Genomic DNA, 20,109 nt, shown 5'->3' on the forward strand with positions numbered 1-20,109 from the left:
GAAGCAACGGAGAAGACTCGACTAATTATATAGCATAGCTGTAGATATTCCTAGCTTTCCATTGTTCTTCGCGATACACGTTCCAGGATGAAATCATGCGAATCGAGCAGGCGGAAGCAGCCAGATGCCTTTGGTGATATTTTTCAATCGAGCATCGATTATTTATATTTTTGTATCGACTACAGAAGTTATTGAATGATTATTGGCCCTTTGCACTGCGAATATTATTTCAATTTCGTTACCAGCAGCTCCCAACGCTTTTAAGCGCTTTATTTGAAATTTAATTTAACTAAAAATAAGACAATTTAAATGAATTAAAAAATAAATTCACTTAAATACCAATTTTATTCACGCTATTGATTGTATTTTGTAATTTTTAAATGCATGATATATCTTGAAACAATTTCCAGCATGCAACCCTCGTTTTCTTCGTTTCACAAAAAAAAAAGGTGGACATGAAAGAATGTCGAGTGGAACTCAACAAAGGAGCTCCTGAGATAAAAACTGATGTCGAGTCACATCCGACACGGGAGTGCAAAGGGTTAAGCCACGGACGTTTACGCATTTGAGAAACGTGTTCAGCTGTAAATATTTGCCGCTATATCCAGTTCCATTTATCCGATCGTTCTACGACTTACGATTGGAGATAGCATCTTCCACAACTTTTCTACAATATTTCACTTGGAATTTTCGCTAGGGGAAAACCCGCTGAAGAATCATTGCTTCGCTATCGTGACGCGAATCGTTTATTAAATCCATGTGTATAAAATACCACCACAAACGGATTTACCAATCTGTCTCCGTCATCCGAAAATTTGATCAGAATGACAAAGAGCCGTGACGCAATTTACGAGCGTCGAGTTGGATATTCGCGCACGAGCGCCTGGCAAATATAAGTGCGGAGGGAAGCGTCGTCATTCGGGGATGTTTGCGGGGTCGCGAGCAACCCCTTCCGATAAACACAGTCGCCCTCTCTCTGAATGAGCATCCTCCCTCTCTTCTACCCCTTCCCTAGTTCTCTATCCCAGAGGCGAAGCTCTCTCTCTCCCCCTCTCTCTCTCGCTCTCTCTCTCTTTCTCTGTCTCTCTTTTTCGTTCCTTTGTAGCCTCGCGTGGCAAGGCTGTGCGCGGTAGTTACAATGCACGAGGGGTTGGTTACCGGAAGAGGGAGGTTGTTTCGAGACGGCGTTATCGACCCGTTTTCCCAATCCCGTAGCTACCTTAAAGAGGAACCCTTGTAAATACGAGGCGGCGCCTTTAATGGCTCTGAGAAACTTCCATGAGACTATTTCTTTAGTTCTTCTGCGCGATTCTGCCGCATTCTTGTTTTTGGAACGGAATGCTTCGGATCTTTGTGTCCGCTGTATACAATATACTGGACGCATCGTGTTTTCCAATAAAAAGAAGTTTCCAACTGTTCAGCAGGTTCGTAGAGATACGACGAATGCATAGCCATCAGCGGTGTAATTATTAATTACACGATTTATGATAAATTTGGAAAGTAAATGACTATTCATAACGAAGCAACGATGAAATAAAGTGTTTTCACCGTAGCTTTCGTTTGGTCGAGTGAAAAATGAGGTGGAAAGTAAGCAATTAATATCGGTAATGCCGGTCCGACAGAAATTACGATATTTTAATTTTCAGAACACAATGCGGAAACGCTCTCTGATTTCCTAGCAATGCGCCACGCATTCTGTTATTAGTTAATTAATTGGTCGGCTATGTACGAGTTGGCTGGTCGGAGTTTGGCCGTGTGGAAAGAGAAAAATTCGAAACGCCGGTTGTAATTTATAAATGAAATTACACACAATGGAACAATTCGTATTGTTGCGCCCAAGGAATTATTTATTCTTCCCAACGGCCGATGCGATAAATGCATATTTAACTGGCGTGTCGAGGCGAAATTGTGTGCGAACGGCACCCGTTGCACAACCACCTTCCTTTGCCATCTTTCGTGAATAGCTTCTTGATCTTCTTCAACGAACAATGAGCGGTTTGTAACACTTTTGTTCATTGATGCCGGATACTTGCCATCCGAGAGTAAGCAGATAATGTATAATTTAAACCTCATTGTTCGCGCTTTGCTTTTCCCCGCGCTAAGCGTTAATAGTATCGAGACATGTGTAATTTTGTGTGCTACGCTAAATTAGCCGCGTAGTAATAATACATATATATAGTAAAACAGAAGAATACAACTGTTCCGTTGGTTTGTGGTAAAGAAGATACCGAGACAAAGAGAGTGCTGAGAAGCGTGCAAATGTGTATCGACGAATATCTCGTGAATCACAAATCAAATAAATCTGAAACTATTTTGATACCAATTCTAAGTGTAATCTAAGTGTTGCTATACTTATATTTCGCCGATTAAAATCCACAATTATCGACAAATAAATTTCACAATCGTTCGGTGGTCGCAAAAATACAACAAGTTCGTACCTACAGTCTATAAAATCAGATTTTTCTACGATTATCAGTGCGAAATGGTTAACGATAGAAAATTGAACTTTTATTCTCTGAACGATCAGAAAGATACGTGGAAGCATTGGAAACAAGGCGCAACTATTACTCAACGTGCTTCTATCGAAGCAAATCGCGACTTTCCCCAGTAGTAAATTCCACGAGTGCTGCTTCTAGAATCCAAGGCCAAGCCAACCAGAATGCTCGACCGCCGTTTACAACCCACAATTCACTGATTCATAGTTTATTATGTAGCTCTTGCAATCCTTGACTTCCTACGTGCAGTTTTCAGTTCTCGGCGACCAAAGGATCTCTGCATGCAACTTCCTCTATCCATCTCGTTCGCCTCGATACTTTATTTATATGGCTAGCAGGGATTCTCTGTCTCTGCACGAGGAACAGCGTACAACAATAGGCTGACTCACGCCGATCTCGACAATTAGGACAGGCCTTTTCTACGTCCTGCGCGAGCTTTTCTGTCTAGACTGGTCGATAGGTCGCGTACTCGTGTGGGTGAGCAGAAACATCCCACACAATGGAATTTTGTTTTTTGTCTCGTGTCTCCTTATATTCTTGAATTCTTTCAGCCAACTACACGGGTTCCTTAGACTGTGAGTAGACGTGGGCTGTTTGAAGGTTGTAACATCGTCGAGACTGCGAAATATATTCGGACGGCTTTATCCCTCGGTCTTTTCTGTTTTTAGAATTTCTGTACTTAAATATAGCGTATTGTATAGCGAGAATCTATATTCGACGCGACAGAATTTAATCCGCGCGTTCTTAGCAATCTCAAGGGGAAGAAAATCATCGTTCCACGGATTTACCTGCTTTTAGATAAAATTATCGTTGCGTGGAAAGAATTTTAAACGCGAACAGTGCCAAGAGAAAGAGAGAAGCGGAGTACGTGGGACGAATTAGACAGGCCAGAATAATGCAACTTGTGTGAAATTATCGCAGGAATAATGAATTAATTATACGCGTTCGTACAGCAACAACTTCCGGCATATTTTATAGCGCACCCATTTTAACCCATGACTCGCGCATATTCGGAAGCAAATAAATTAATATCGATCTTTTGTTCGTCGTACTCATTACGTTCTGTGGCGCGTCAAAAGCAAGCAAACAGAAAAAAGAAAAGGATAAAACTCGTTACATTTTTCCCTCGATTCATTTATTATTTTTTTTTTTTCATTCGACTTCTGCGGTCCAATAGCCACGAACGTAAAAATTGATAAAAATCTTCGATCCGGATCCGTGGCTAGTTTTCATTCAAGATCGCATATTTTCGTCGTTCGTTCCGCTGTGTGTTCGTTGATAGTTCTTGTACGCGTATTTCCTCCTTCCCTCGCATTTCACTTTTTCCCCCGTTTTCATTTTTCGTTCGAGTCCGGGCCGTTTCGGTACAATCTAAATCTCACGAAGCGATATAAATGGAAAAGATATTTTTTTCCCCCGATGGAGCTGTGATGGACGATCGGAAATGAAACGGGGCTCCCATGGAAACCGAATCGCGAAACGGAAACAGCCTGAATTGAAATAAAAATGAAACAAAAAAGAAGAAAAAAAAAGGACGGAGAAGAAGAAACTTAATTAACGAGGCTACTCCTATTCTCGAACAGTGTTATTCTCTCTTCAGCGACGCGAAAATACTTTCTTGTTCGAATGAAAATTATCGCAAAGGTGAACGAACGTTAAAAACGCTCGGCAAATGGAAAATAAAAGTGGGGTGCAGGTAGAAGGGCAGAAAAAAGAGAAGAAAAGAGGAAAAAGAGAGGAAAGGGAAAGGTAAAAGGAAAGAAAAATAAGCAGTAGTTTGATGCGAGTGCGAAAACGGTGGGCGTGCCTGGCTCGCATCGTCGCCCGGCAACGCGTGCATGCATAATGCACGCAAAAGCGTGCGCAGCTGCGAGACGCGCGTGCAGATGCATTTAGCCGGCCGACGATGCGCTCTTTAATGAGCTGCGATCGTGTGCTGCCCATGTTTCGCCTCCGATCACCGTTACCGCCACCGTTTTCCACGTTTATTAACCCTTATGTTGCTCGATTGTCCAGTTCTATTTCTCTATTAACCGCTTTTCACGTTGCTGTAAAAACATCGCCACTTCTTGCCCACTGTACCGTCGATTTATATTTTTGAAACAAAAGCGGAAAGTTCAAAATATACGATTTGCAACGAATATCTTCGAACATTTAGAAAGAAGAGAAAATTTTCACGAATAATCTCGTAATCGAGATGTAACGTAGATTATGGGGAAAACGATCGACTGATGGGAATTTCACGTTCCTCTGAAATAACGATCCAAACGATAGAATGGAAGTTAGCAGAAGATGTTTGGACGAGTTACAATTCGGAGCTAAAATGCCTCTCGGTCGCGAGATCAGGAATACGAGAGATTAAACTCACGCCAGTAGCAATTACTTTCGGCGCCACGGTGAAGCAAGATGTTTTACGAGGTCGGAGAACTTGCAGAGAGAAGGCTCGCCGACCGAACGAGACGAGTGGAGTCGTTAAACGACGAGAACGCGCAAAATTCTCCTACGATCCCGGTATTTTCCGCCTGTTCCTTTTCCACTGAGAATCCCGTTTCCCGGGAACGCGACCGCTGAATAGCCGATTGCTCGAGTCATCGGTGCGCGTACTCGTCTTTCTCAGCGTTTTCCCGAAATAGACGGACGCATTTCAAAGGAGTGGAATGCAACGAAACGTCGAGGAGAGATTTTGTAACTCAGTCTCCGTTTGACGAATGACCGGCGCTACTTTGAACCGAGAATAGCGAACCGAAATATTTCGAGTCCATTGAAACGTACGATTCTTCAACGAAAGGATCTGGCGCCTTTTTAACATTTTTTCCATCGCAATTCTTGTCTAATCCTTACGTTCAGAACTAAAATATTCCCGTACCTCCATTTCCTACATCCCTTTCTTTGTTCCATCATTTTCACCAAACTACTCTCAGTTTCCATCCGCCGGTGTTGTTCAATCTTCTTCTATGATAGTAACAAGTTTGGTAACGAAACAAAGATTCAGATGCGAAGAGAACAGAGTTAAACGAACAAGTAAATAACAGCGACGTTCGCAGAGCAAAGCCTTTAACCCCGCTGTTTGAAACTTTAGAGGCAAAACAGTCGTCTGTGATCGACGATTACCTTCATCGATAATTCCATCGATTTTCTTTACTCTCTGTTTCTTAGAGATAGCGGATTTAGCAAGTAAGCGTCTCGGGTGTCTCTAATTCGCGTTTCCTCTTCTCGCTCTCTTAATAAACAGTTACAGGCGAGAAAGATGCGTCGTCCGAAATGAGAGAGGAGTTTGGAAACCGAGAGCCAAATGGTCGTTGAAAGGCTTATATCAGTGACGGTTTGGCGAGTCCAATTACCAGACGCAGAGAGAGAAAAATCGGGCGCGCGTGCGTCCGCAGTTACGCCGATAAATCCGCGGCGAAATGTGACCATCTGTAAGAATAATGCGACGCGAGGGTCTCGCTTCGATATATCCGTCGGAGCAAGACCCGGATGTACGGGAATAGCGGGTCGCGCAAAATCCGCAGCGTGTCTGCGTGCGTGCGTGAGCGCAATAAAACCGGCACCGAGCAGGGGAAAAGTTGGCGGCCTGCCAGCCGGAACGAAGCTAATCTCACTTTCGGTTTTGTGCCGTGCACCAACCTATACCCTCGACACGCCATCGCTGTTCTTCTCTACCATCCATCGGCTATTGCCCACCTGTGCAAATTGCAATTCGATCGCGGCCATCGATTTTTCCAATCGTCGATCTCGCGCCTTTTTCCTCTATCTCGCGATCAAATCCTAATCGGAATGTTTCAGTCGTCGGATCAGAGGCCAGAAGCAAAATAAAGTGTAAAATCTGCGTGAACACGGGCGTATTATTCAAGAAACGTAACCGGGATAAATGAAAGACGCGGTAGAAAGGTAGATGGTCTAGCCAACTGAACATCGTAAGGACACTCGAGATATTCGATATGCGCGTTTCTCGATATAAAAATCCGCGGATGAAAAAGAAAACCTGGAGGAACTCCGCAGAACAAGTACGTCTACGTTGGAAAATCAAGTTCGAATCCTTGGAGACTAGAAATTATCAGAGTGAAGCTAACAATGCCTCGCAGCGATAAATGGTGTCTTGATTGAAACAGATCGACGGACGTGTCGGTCGGAACAGGGTGGGACCTGGTTGCATTCGAAGAAAGATTAGCGAGACTCGCAAATTGCGGTGGAAGGAAAATTAATGCGATTCCTGATCCGGTATTACGGCCGGATTAAACGACTCGCAATCACGCGACAGACACGAGAGCATGGCAAAAGTAAAAAGATGGAAGGAAGCGGTTTCTGCCTGTTGGAAGGCCGTCGTGTCTCGCGTTCGATGATCGTAGGACACGAAGGATGAAGAAATCGCTAAAGATCTCCGGTTGGGAACTCATCGATATCTGTCCATGCACCACCTGCTACCCGTCGCAGCCATCGTCAGATTGCACCTGCGTGCACCTCAACCCCTCTCGAACGCGCTCACAGACGGAAGGTGTGCACTGGAATTCGACGACGAACAGCTGCTCCCGGAGACCTTTGGCTTGTTCGACCGATTATGCAATCATCGGGGAAACCGAGGGAAACAGAGAGGAACCGAGGGTCGACCTAGACGCCATTTAAATGGATATTTGCGTTCCAATGCGTTCAGGTGTTGTGGGATATAAACACGAGCTTTTAACTGCATTGCTAATTCTTTCGTTGGATAAAATGGAATATGGAACAGATGACTTGTTGCGGGTTCAAAAATAAATGGATACTGCATTTTTACGTTAATTTGTAACATGTTAAATGTTCGATTTCGATGCGTCGATTGTCCAAATCTTTCCTTATTTTCCATACATACTTGCGTTATCGCATCGTATAATTTTCAAGCTGATGACTTTCCCTTTCATATATGTGTACGATACGAATCGTTAAAAGGTCGAGATTTGACACGTTAATTGGCTAACTTGATTCGGTAATTTAGAGTACTTTATATAAATCGAGTAGCAGCGAGATTCTTTCTTATTGCTTGGGACTTTATCGTCTTTATTTCTGCTGACATAGTAATCGATGCCACTTCTTAACGTGGGAAACTCGATGAATAGTTGTACGAAGAAACGGTTTTTCAAAAAAGCCAGTTTCGCGAAGCGTGTACTTTCCAAGCTTTGCACCGATCGATCTTTCGTGTGAAAGACAGATCGTTACGTCATTCGTCTTGCAAGTCGTAATGCCACTTAAAAAAGACAGAAAGATCAGGTTATCATCCTGTAGCTTTCCGCGACCAATCATCTTTCTTTCTCGTTTTCCTTTCCCTCTGGGAAGCTTATTAACGAGCCTGATATTTCTGCTTCGAGAAAACTGCAATCGCTTCGAGACTCGAGCTCCTTCCTTGGAAAACCTGATATCTCAAAGGGACGTTATTACTCGAGCGTAAAAACTCCAACGAAGAAAATCTCTATAAAGCTTGCTCGCGTTACGACTTCCACGACAATTTCTATTGCAATTACTGAAAAACCGATTATCAAAAGCTTGGTATTTTCGTAAATTTTTCAAAGATGCTGAATCGCTGGTCTCGTAGATAGTCGACGTGATTGCCAGGCAAGAACGCTTCGCAAAGGGCGTGCAAGTGTTCGAGCTGCACATTCCAAGATCTTCGAACGATGACAGAAACTACTTCGACAAAGTTCACCCGAAAGTTGTGCGAGACGTGCGAGGATCGAGCTCCGGTAACTACTCCCAAACACTTCATGTCCCTGAGGACTAACGTGCCCTCGGGATCGAGAAGTCGTAACCTGCGAAGCGCTCGTGGCGAAAATACTTTCTTCTCGTCCGTAAAATTTTCTCCTTTCCTCGAAACGAAACTTCGAATCGTTTTTTCAGGCACGTACGTACGAACAACGATAGAACTCTAGACACACTTGTACGATAATTTATCAATTAATAAATACGCGTTCGTGCAAACCGAAATTACGTTCGATCGTAGTTCACGGATAGTCGGAATCCAACGCAGGTTCTACGATACTAATAATTAGTTCGATCGTGCAACAACGTCCGAATGTAAATAAAATAATTCAGCCGAATATTCTCGTCGGCAAATTCACTGGCCAAATCTCGAGTGGTAACGCTGATAAAAGGCAGGATTGTGACACGGTGCTGTGTGATACGGGTTAAAAGAAGAAATAGCGGGAAGAAGCTCATCGATTCAGCAGTGAAATGTGAACCAGCCTGAGCCTTATCCCCGGTTGGTTCTTACTGGAACGGTCTCAAGCCGTCGACGTCATCAATATTCGTAAGGCGAAGGTGCTCCCTGATCGTTGGCGATAAAATTCCCTGGCAGAAAAGCTCGACCAACCGAGTCAAAGAGGATAGAATACCCGAGGCTCTTTACGATCCCTTAAAAGCAGCGGTTTCAAAGACCAAGGAGATCTCGCGACGGCTCGTAAAATCAGGAAGATCGATGACCATCCGTGGAAAACTGCTTGCAACCGAACCAAAGGACCGGAAAGGCAATTAATCTTTGGATACATTTGGTAATCGATAAACGAGAAAGAACGTCAGACTCGCGATATTATTTAACGTAAAGAATAAAGAAGTACGTTATTGGTAGCACGGAGAATGAGAGGAAGGAAAAAGCGTTTGAGAGGAAGCAAAAACACGATATTTCACGCGACCTGTGAGTTCAAGGGAATTCCAGCTGCTGGTAGTACGTACGTGGCGGTGGAGGAGCAGAGTACGAACGAGCAAACCAAAAGTTAGTTGGCAACAATAATTATCCGAGTTCTGCAACTAGTGGGTGAAACGGGCGAGTCAAGCTCAAACTGAAATGGATATAGCCTCCTAATTGCCTCGAGATCGCCATCCACCTGTGTACAAATTCGCAACCACTGTGTGTTTATTGCCGTACTGGCATCCCCTGATAATTTTCTTGTTTCGAAAAGTTCGAGCAAAGACAACAATTGCAACAGTTTATTTATTTTATCTGCCACTTAACGGACTGGGATTCGATACGATTACATAAAAGAAGTTTTTACGTTCAAATTAAGAAAATTGTCGATATTCGAGGTATAATAAACGATTAATTCGATGGAATTCTAATTATCTACTCTCACGGTAGATTTCCTACAATTATCGATAGATTTGATAGTTCGTCGATCTGCAAAGCAAATCAAAGTTAAACTTCCTTCTCCATAGTTGGATACGAAGCAATTTACCATCTTCCATCTAACATTAGATGATCCCATCGATTTCGAATTTCCATTCACAAACTACGTGTCTCTGCGTTTATAAGCTTTTTCCCAACGCACATGTTGTATTTCAAACTTCTTGTACGTTTAATGGGACTTTGTTCTCTAAATAAAATAAATAGGAAATTCCGCAATTTTTAGATTCTTTTCTCTTTTTCCAGATAAAACGCGAAACGTATTTTTTCCCTTTTGCCCTATCTATTATTTCTCTTTTTCATCGTGCAAACAAATTAGATTTCATGTGGCGGGATATTCCGACGGAAGAGGGAACGTGCGGTACATACGCGCAGCGACGTAAAAAATTTATCGCGTGTAGCATCGTGCACGCGCGGATTCCACAGGCGTGAAATTATCGGCAGAAACGCGCGCGGAGTCGAGCAGAAGAAATTTCTTCTGGTATAGCCGGTAATGAAATTTCCTCGGGGAACATTGCATCGGATGCGCGACATCCGCGGGAAAAAGAATTTCCGGCCGATCGATGAATTAATCTCGTGCGCGTCGTCGGGCGAAAAAAATGGTGGGAGACTGCGAATGGGACGTGTAAATAGCGTTGTGCGCATTCACCTTGCAAATCAATACTCGGCCGCATCATTAAATTCAGGCTTTTAATTTAACAGCCGCGGGATTGGTTGCTCGATGAAAATTACGGCTCGCGCCAACCAAACCTATCCAGATCAAATAAAACCTGTCCAGAATTGTTTATTGGTTGTTGCAATTCCGCTTCCTCGATAACTTGCAGTTTCTAGCCATTGTGTTAATTGTTTTAACGATCGCAAGAAGAATTTCGATTTCCAGATAACTCGGGTGCTCTGACGATTGTGTTAACTGTTTTAAACGATCAAAGGAAGACATTACGTACTTCTACATAAATTAAACGAAGTAATTCAAGATATTAGATTAGGTTACAACATATGAAATTTCAGATCCTTTAACTAGATTATATCAAAGAGTATGTTGCGTGCCTGCAGTCCGATTTATATTGAAACGTCGATTTATGCTTCTTGCTTTCATTTATCTTTTGTCGAAAATAGCATTGCAAGGCCTGCAACGTTCTATTTGCAACAATGAATATCCATGAACCCCCAATGTGCTACAATGAATACACATGAAATTAGTCATTTGCCTTCATGAGTCTAAATTTAGCAACGACTCACACTAGCCAAACTAGTCAAAGATACGGTCAGATCACACAAGAATGTAGAATGTAGAATTTTGCCAAGGTATTCACACTAGACGATCAGAAACAATCAAATCTCGTCGCAGTCTCTTTCGTTCCTATTCGCTGAAGGAGAAACGATGTCGTTTTCCAAGCATACGTATAAAAATGTTTGTAACTGAAATCACGTAGTAGTTCGCTGTAATTTCGTACAAATTCAATTAAACGCTGCATGTTCCTTTTCGACAATTGAGCGGGATCTCGGTCGCTAGGAAACTCGATCGAACCGCCTACTCTGAATGCTCTCACTGGATTACGTGTCAGCGATTTTGCTGACTTGACGTGATCTGGGCGTATTGTTACCGCTAGTGTGAACCAAGCTTGATGATTCTGCACAAATAACTCTAATACGTATTTACTTGTATTTAAAATCGAAGAATTAAAGAACTCGACTTCGAGAGAACGAGATCTTTTGAAAATAATTTTCGAAAGATCGCAAGGCTACGGATGAATGAAAAATAAATACTCTGATGAAAAATAAAGACACGTCTATTCTGAGAAAGGAGATCGAACATTCCATATGTCACGACCTAATACAACATAGCCAGGAAGGAGAAGGTGTCATGCGCATGCGCGATGGATCGTCACACACGAACAACACGATCGACGATGGATGAGTCACCTAGTAGGTGACTGTGGATTCATTCAAAAGTCGTGGCTCGTTTCGTATACTGTGTGACGATGTGCGATCTGTGTCCATTCGGGTCAAGCGATGCAAAACCTCTCTCTCCCTTTCCCCTGCTGTTCCATGGCTGCCCGTGGTGTTGCGCAACTGCGCATACGTGAACGCGTATGCCAACACAGCCGATATCGATCTCGAAATTATGCATTCGTCGAACGACGTTTCCTACGCGCAGCCTCGTCGCCCAGCGATTTTCCGCTTCGGAACGGTGAATTAAAACGCGAAAAACCGAACGATCCATTTTTTCACCTCAATCTCCGGACAAACGTTTTTTGTTCTCTTCTTTTTTCTCTTTCAATGCGAGATTTTATGCGAGAACTCCTCGTGACAATTGAAACTTGTAATTTCCATTTTCCAGTAATTCGAAAGAAGGAAAAAGGAAAAAAAGGAGAAAGAAAGAAGAAACCAATTCGAAATCAATCAAAATCGAATCACTTTTTCAAACGCATCATAAATTCATAGCCGACTAACGTGCGCAGTAATAAACTTTCGCGCTTTTCAATGCAAATCTTTCGAATATGAAATATCGAAGCTGCTCCCTTATCGTTGCAAACTCTTCAATTATGGAACGCAATTTATGTTTCATATTCTATTCGCTTTATCGTTGAATGAATAGGACACATTTGGGAATCCGGGGATGCGTAGTCTGGTGGCTAATTAGGCTGGTTAGTATCGGGTCGGAAACGTGAGGTATTTCGACCAGACAGTGATACCAGCTTTTTCCAGGCCATTTACAGGCTACACGCCGTTCATTGGCCGCCAGATGCGGCCTTGTCGACATGTGGTTCGACTAGCTTGCAATTCGTGCATACGCCGCGCGCCTAATGTTAAATGCATATACTACGGGAATACGACAGACCGCCCACGTGCTGTTCAACGATACTTTAATCTGCCGTTTGCAGTGTGTCCTCGTTGCAACTGTACCTACATCGTTCTCCTAAACTTTCAAACGATTACTCCACCGGTCGACGAGTAATTGAAAATCTGCCTGCGATCGTCTTAACGCGTTCTCGTATATTATAATAGCCAGATTTTGAAATCAAGGGAAATGAAGGGTTGTGCAATCAGAATGATGAACAGCTCAGAGAAATCTGTCTCGTGGAAATATTTGAACATTTACCATGGAAAACTGTCAAGTGGTAATTTCGTGGTGAATTTCAAAAGTAAAAGTTCGTGATAAAATTGCAAAATATATATAATAAATCCATGTAATTTCGTATAACGAACATAATACATTCATAGATGGTATTTACGAGCGACGAAACACCTCTGCGAGCCTCCTCTATACGTCACAGTCGTTCATTAATCGGATTCTCTCGCTACTTTTGTATCGATAGAAGAAGGAAATCACCGATTCGAATACGTTTCACGATCTCGTAACCGTAGAGGGAGTCGTCTCTAACGAACACGTCTTTCGCTCGTTCGATTCTCAATAAATCTCGATTTACTATGTTCCCAGGAGTGGCCCACCTTTCTCACGGTTTGCTCTTTGAAGACTTATAGAGCGACGTTTCTTCTTGCTCGAGCGAGGACTGTCGGACGAGCGACTCGACTTTGAGAAGTTGGCAGACGAGGAAAGAAAGTAGAAAAAACAAGTGTCGACGTCTTTGCAACCAGGATTGGTAAGCTGCCAAGCAAGTCGTACGTATTACAACCAGTAACCACTGCTATCAATCTCATTCTCGTACAATCTCCTCGCTCCATGTATATTTTTTACTAAACTTGCACCCATTTCTTTTTTCTTTTTTTTAATGGAACTGCATTCACCGCATTTTGCGCAAACGATCGTCGATCAAACGAAAAGTATTTCCGTAACGAGCGAAATTAATTTCTGAACTTGTTAGAATCGTTGGGAATTCTATGATTAATGTGTCACGGTATTTTTACTACGGAACTTGCCTTTGTTATGCATGCGCTGTTGAAATATTAAATTCCCCGTGTTCTGCTAATTAGAAAGAAGAAACTACGAATTATTTTTTAATTATCGGTAATGTGGGAACGGGAATTTTTGACGATTGTTTCTATCGAGTAACTGAGTTTCAAGTGTCAGAGATACGTGAACCGGCCGAGCAACTTGAGGCTGGCACGACTATCCAAAGTTTCGAGACTGTATACAGGCTATGCGGAGTTTGCTCGAATACAGTGAAAGAGATTCTGAAATAGGGAATGCCTGGAATTTAGAATAGTACAGCCTTTGAATTATATTCCATCGCGTTGTATCGTATTTTTACCATCTCAATATACATAATGTTTTTTATCCTGATATTGAAACTTTCACAGATAAAATTTTCAGCGACACACGTTTCGCTAATTAACGCATGATATTTTCACGTAGCATGTATCTACTCTTCTTTCCTCCATTTTCTTTTGAGTTTCTCTTCTAAAATATTTACGCGACGTGGATTTTCCTCGGGCCGAAATAGAGAAGAATTCCATTCCACCCCCGGTTTTTGCTCGCTATTACTACGAAGTATCATCGCCCGATGCAGAGAGAGAGAGAGAGCTGACAGTGTCTCGTAGTTGTATTTTCAGCAACGTGTCATCCGGTTCGCGTTTTATGCGATGCGTTTATTTTCGGAGGGAGGCGGAGGGAGAAAAAGGGGAGAAAAGAGAAGTTGGTCGAGACGAAGCGAGGAATTACAGCGACGCAGGCCCCACTTCAAAGGAGCCCTCGTTACTTTATTAGCGCGTGCCTCTACCTCGTACCTCGCAGAAAGAAAGATCGTGGCTTTGAATCTTTGCTCGTGAAACACTGGATAAGTTCCCAGAACGATCGCATAAATTTCTTTGCTTTCCACGCGGCGGCAGAATCGAAACCGATGCTCCGGATCTTCCTTCGGATGTTTTCTATTTCTCTAGAACACCGAGAATTATCGTTCTCCGCGTGGTTTTCTCTTTTCTCCTTCGGAGAATACGTAATCGCGAGCTTTCGATCGATCGCGAACGCGTCTAAACGTCCAGTGATTGAGGAAAATATTTTTATAAACGTATTATGCATCGTATACGAAACTTCTCCAAAATTTAGTTAGCATTCTAACGAGACACGATTATCGTACGTTGGTATAATTTGATATAGACACACGTCTGTGTCGGAATATATTTAATAAAAAATTAGAATAGCAATCTCAAACATATAATTAGCGCCAAAGCTGATCTCGCCAAATTTTCAGACCTACTAATAATATCTAATTAAACGTTTACGTATCTTAATGATTTTTAGATGTATGAGCGATTGCATACATTTTCAGACCCGTTTCATGTAACACACATAATAATCTATAAAAAGGTTCTACGAGTGTTCGAATACTTTCGTGACCCACTCTACGTAATCTCCAACTTTCGATCGAACGCAGATTCTACATTCGATAAAACGCACGTGTCTAATATATCTCCATTGTCGTGCTATTAATCTTTCTCCGCGGAGAAATTGAAAAATCACAGGGAATCCCACAGAACGGAATTGTGGAACACGCGACCAACTTTTCGCATCGATGCTTTACGCTTTCGAGAGGTTTACAGGCGATCTTGCGCACGGCCAAGTATGCATACTCTAGACTCTAGGTCTAGACTCTAGGCTCTAGAGGCTCGAGTGGACATGCAGGAAACGAGGATGAAACGAGAAATAGAGAAGCAATCGCGACGGCTATATCTGTCCGATGACGTAAGGGGACTTTTGCGATGCACTCGCTTCTCTTTCGACTTCCTGCTGCCTGTGCAGAGAAAAGAAAAGAAGAGTGACGCACTCACGATTTCTAACTCGACGACAGCTATCCACTTCCCTCTGATCAACACGAAATCGGAAAACGTGTTCTGTTAACGACGTGACAAATGCTAATGGCATACCATTGTTAATTACTAGCGTATGAATGTTAATATTTATTACTAATTTCTGCTGAGAATTTATCACTTAAAAAAGAAACTCCAAGCTACTGAATTTCTTTTTTCAACCTACTGAAGCTACGAGAAGAATTATAATTTCTTGATGGAAACAGCGAATTAGCGAAAGTCACGCTCGATATCGTTGATATAACGTGTATTTATTTATATTTATAGCAAAGAAACTTAACGACCAAGCGCAGAATAGCAGAGAATTAATCGACTAGAGTAAAACTGATTGCCGAATCGCCTCGAGTGGCCAATGGCCGATACGATTCTGGCGTGGAATAATTGGCGAATTAATGAAATAATTTTGTCAATTAAGGGACTATCGAACGAGAACGGGTCTGGAAATAAAATTTGCGAATAGCAGGCTTGCCAAAGCATGCCAAGAATAGTTTCTCTCTATCGAATCACGCGGTCTTTCGTTAATTTCCTAGAGCAAATGCCATTGTAGAGAACCAACTGTCGCCGATGAATATACCGATTCCGTAATTGAAGCGCAATGCAACGTAGAAAATCGGATTATAGTTGAAATTTCTCTCCGCGAATGTGACTTGCTAGTTAAAATTTGACATTTCCAATACGGGGCAGCGTCTCAATTATTCAGGCGCTCGCCGAACGACCGAGAATTCGAAAGTAAATACTTCGGTATTTAGGCATGAATCGAGTTTAATTCATTGGCAACGTCTAAAATTAGTCAGATATTTAGAAATTGAAATAATTCGATGCGTGATTGGATTTCTCCGGGCAGATAAAATTAATTTACCAGAGTCAGAATATACGGGCAACCAGATTGATTTCAACTCTACTTTCTGTCAATTTCTCGGTTTCATTTCAATAATTACCCGATTGATGTTCCATTCTCATCCAGGAATTTTATTTAAAAAATCATTCAAATCCTGAAAAAAGCTATCGTAAAATTTCTACGAAAAATTACAATCGTCGTTATATCGTCGCGACCAATCCGATAACTCTGACGTCGAGTGTTCGTTTTCGGACAAAGCTTGAAAATCCCGCAGTTCCATCAACATCAGCACCCTCTTTCGCTTCAGAGTCAGCACTTCCTTCCTGCGTGAAATCCCTCGTACGAGCTACGATTCTTTCCATCTCCTCTCGCCCCTTAAAACCAGAAGAGATTCAACCAGACCAGGCAACGAGTCTTTTGTTTGTGGACCGGTTCTTCTTGGTTCTTCGAATCATTTATTCCCCTTGGCGCGCCTCCCTGCCTACCCAGATATCTTTTCCATCCTTCCCACCCAAGCTTTCTTTTTTACCCCTCTTCTTCCGCTCCGCCCTTAACTTCTTCTTTCCCTTTCACAGCCTGCTCTTTTTCTATACCCTGTCCTCTACAGCGCAGTCTCTGTCCCTAGAGAGACGATGCACTTTAAGGCGGCCCTAATTCCACATGGGTTCGCCTCTCTCTCTCTCTCTCTTTTTCTCCTTTTCTCACACTGGTTTAATCAATGAGCCCAATGCTCGATCCTATCGTCGGAAACCTTCTTGTCCGACCTTTGAGTGGCTCGCTCGGTCGTGCCCTATTAGGTACGACCCTATCCGACCTCTCTTCATCAACCGTAGGATAGATATAGCCCACGCGTTAGAACGAGGTTTTGCTCTATTATTCTTTTCTCCTACTGATTGTTCGCAGATGAAATATTTGCCTGGCGATGAAATATTTGCCTTTTCTCCGGTCGCCAAAGCGGAATTATTGCGTGGTACATCACGTTGGAATTTTTATGCGGCGACTCGAGTCCAACGGAGAAGTTAGACTCTTTTTTAATATAAATATGAAAGGGTTGACATACACCGAACAAGGGTTCGGTATACAGTAAAACCTCCGTATTCGCGGTTTTACCTACCCTAAGTTCAGAATCAGTTTCACCTATTTAAACCGTGGTTCTGAAAAATTGAATGGGAAGCTTCCAATCGAGGATTCTCAATTCTGAAAATTATATGAGCGCTGCAGAAAAACCAGCATCACCGGTAGCAAATGATCCTTCTAACGACTTTATCATCGGATATTTTCATCAGTATTTTTTGACCGATCGATATATAAGCTACGTGATCTATGTTCGCGAATATAGAGATTTCACTGTACTTGTAACAATTGACGCAGACGCAGATAGATAATTAGAGCGTATACGACAATGTAATCAGCGTTCTTACCTTTTTCCAGATGCTGCGAGATTGGGCTCTGTATCCTAGGAGTAGTTTGCAGTTGTGCGGCGTTTCCTGGACGTCCTCGGGGTCTTCTTCCAGGTCGCGGCTGAAATACAAGCGAAATAGGTTTACTTTTGCCAGGCAGTTTCTAAAATAACGCTAAAAACGAAAGTACGGTTCGAGAACACTTGACTTCTTTATTACGTCTGTATTTCCCTACGGATGTATGATAGTAACGTCAGTCTGGCCCCTTTGTTGTCACTCGTAAAGTCACGCGACGGCACTCGAAGGCTAACTTGGACAGGGTTGCGAATAAACGGGGTGCAGGCGGTCCGCGTCTTTGTTCAACTGGCGCATTTATTACCGTAGATAAACGCGACAGCGTGGACGGCACTAGAGATAAACGCCGCCACGCTGTTCCGTATACTGGGTGATCCGGGTAGAATGCAAATAGCTGCACAGTGTTAATTTTATTATTAAAACACCATAGACTTTTACGCGTTTACGGGAAATTTACAGACGCACAGTATTATAAAATAGCTCAAATGGTCACGAAATATTCAAAGTGCGATATTTATTACTTATTATAAATCATAACAAATATTATTTAATCTGTGTATTAATAAAATATTATTTAGTCTGCCTACTGTGTTCATGGAAATATGAACTCGTATAAACGTACGCAGACTAATTTTCGTCGAACGAATAATATTCATAGAAGAAATTTTGATTGTTCGGGGCACCCTGTACAACACCGAAATATCAAACTACTCGAAAGTCATTGTAATTATTTCAAATAAAATCTCGACGCTCGCGTAGTATGAACTTTGGTATTATTTTGGCCAAACAATGGTAAAGATTCGTGAATTTATAGAAGCCTCGTTTGTTTGGGTCACGCTATACAATGGCGGTGTAAAGGGGCCACCGGGTACGCTGTGCGAAGAAGGAAACACGAAAGAAGGCGAGACGTAGGCGAATTTACGAGCGTGGAAAGGATACGCGGCTGGATTATCGGTCGGTGAATATTCTTGAGGAACAAGCTGCAAGAGTGGTGGAGACGCCTCGAGAGAAATTAAAAGCCAGTATCGGTCATGAATATACGAAAAGGTGATGGGGAATTGCCTCCGAAGAGATACACCCGATAAGACGCTCTGAACAGCGAATAAACTAAGCGGAGTTTCGAACGACGTGCATTCTGTCGGATTCCATCGGAAGTTATCCATCGATCTGATACGAGTTTAAACGTCCGAAGAGCATTCGTAGTTCCGCGAAATTCCCCAGTTTCCGAATTTTACGACCATTCGACGATCTCGCTAACATCGATTATGCCGTTTCACAATTTCGAGTAAAACGTAAATCTAAATATGCAACGTGTTTGAACACTTTTACGACCAACTGTATATTTCAGCAACATGCTCGCAAACACACGACAAACGAATAACAAAATATTCGCCAGTACTAGAAAGGACTTGTGCCTTATAATCCTTTTTTCTCGTGCAACTTGGTTCCTCTGGTAACGCGGTTGAAAAAGTGAGGGGACAGGTCGCGACCTCCTCTAGTCTGAGTGCCAGAAAAGAAGACTCCAGCCTGTTTTATTGTGAATCGAGGTTAAAGTCTCTGGCACGGGACCAGGCATTTCACCTAGGCCGTCGCATTCCGCCGGATGCACATGGCCACGCACATTATGTGGCCCTTATGTAGTCTCGTGTGTATGTATGTACCTTCCTCACATACCGACCGCTTCCCCTTATGTAGTCACGGCCGGCTGATCTACAACTCGTGTACACACAGGCAAGCATTAAAAGGGGAGGCGGTCGTCTACACGGGGGAAGCTCATGAAATAAATAGTTTGCGCCGTCGCTCCGGGCTTTGTGTCGCTGTTGCTGCGCCAGTGGCGTAGCTTCGGCTTCCTCCGATATCTGCACCAGGAATGCGGAATAAGTGGGCCGACCGAGGAATCTCGCACGACCGAATTATTAATGTTTCGTCGCGGCGAGACTCGTTAGAAATACGCCGACCGAAGATCGTATCGACTCGCTCGTTATTCGCACGCGAGCAACCTAATCGATTCCACCGACGAAGCCGACGAATATCCATAAGAGCCTGTATCACTGGCTCAGGAGCACGATTTATACGCAGCTTTTAGCATGGGACGCCCGAGTGTTTAATTACGATTTACCTCTTATCACGATGATAGTGAAAATACAAGTAACCGTATTCTGATAGCAGCAAATAACCAAAGCTTTCTTCCGATAAATAAATTTCCACGATACGTAGGAGCTTCGCGTTGAATTTCTCGTAAAAGCGATCGTCTGCAAAATTTAAAAGACGGTGAAGCGCGTTCGTGGACACGTTTAGATATCCGATAACGATAAACGTATGGTAGGGGCATCGCGCAATTACTGTAACAGGGTCGTGTAGTGGTCGAAGGATATGCAGTCTGGGCAG

The 20,109-nt window shown here is 42.8% G+C and overlaps 1 protein-coding gene across 4 annotated transcripts in view; it reads right to left on the reverse strand.

Annotated features, from left to right (window-relative positions):
- Window positions 1-20,109, reverse strand: part of LOC126924918 (probable JmjC domain-containing histone demethylation protein 2C) — a 227,900-nt gene that overhangs the window by 144,347 nt on the left and 63,444 nt on the right. For all 4 annotated transcript variants that reach the window (XM_050739906.1, XM_050739908.1, XM_050739907.1 and 1 more), the window contains exon 7: window positions 17,668-17,767. In XM_050739906.1, coding sequence (XP_050595863.1) covers window positions 17,668-17,767 — 100 coding nt within the window. The remainder of the gene's footprint in view (window positions 1-17,667; window positions 17,768-20,109) is intronic.

Source organism: Bombus affinis, chromosome 15, assembly GCF_024516045.1.
Source record: "Bombus affinis isolate iyBomAffi1 chromosome 15, iyBomAffi1.2, whole genome shotgun sequence".
Lineage (NCBI taxonomy): Eukaryota > Metazoa > Arthropoda > Insecta > Hymenoptera > Apidae > Bombus > Bombus affinis.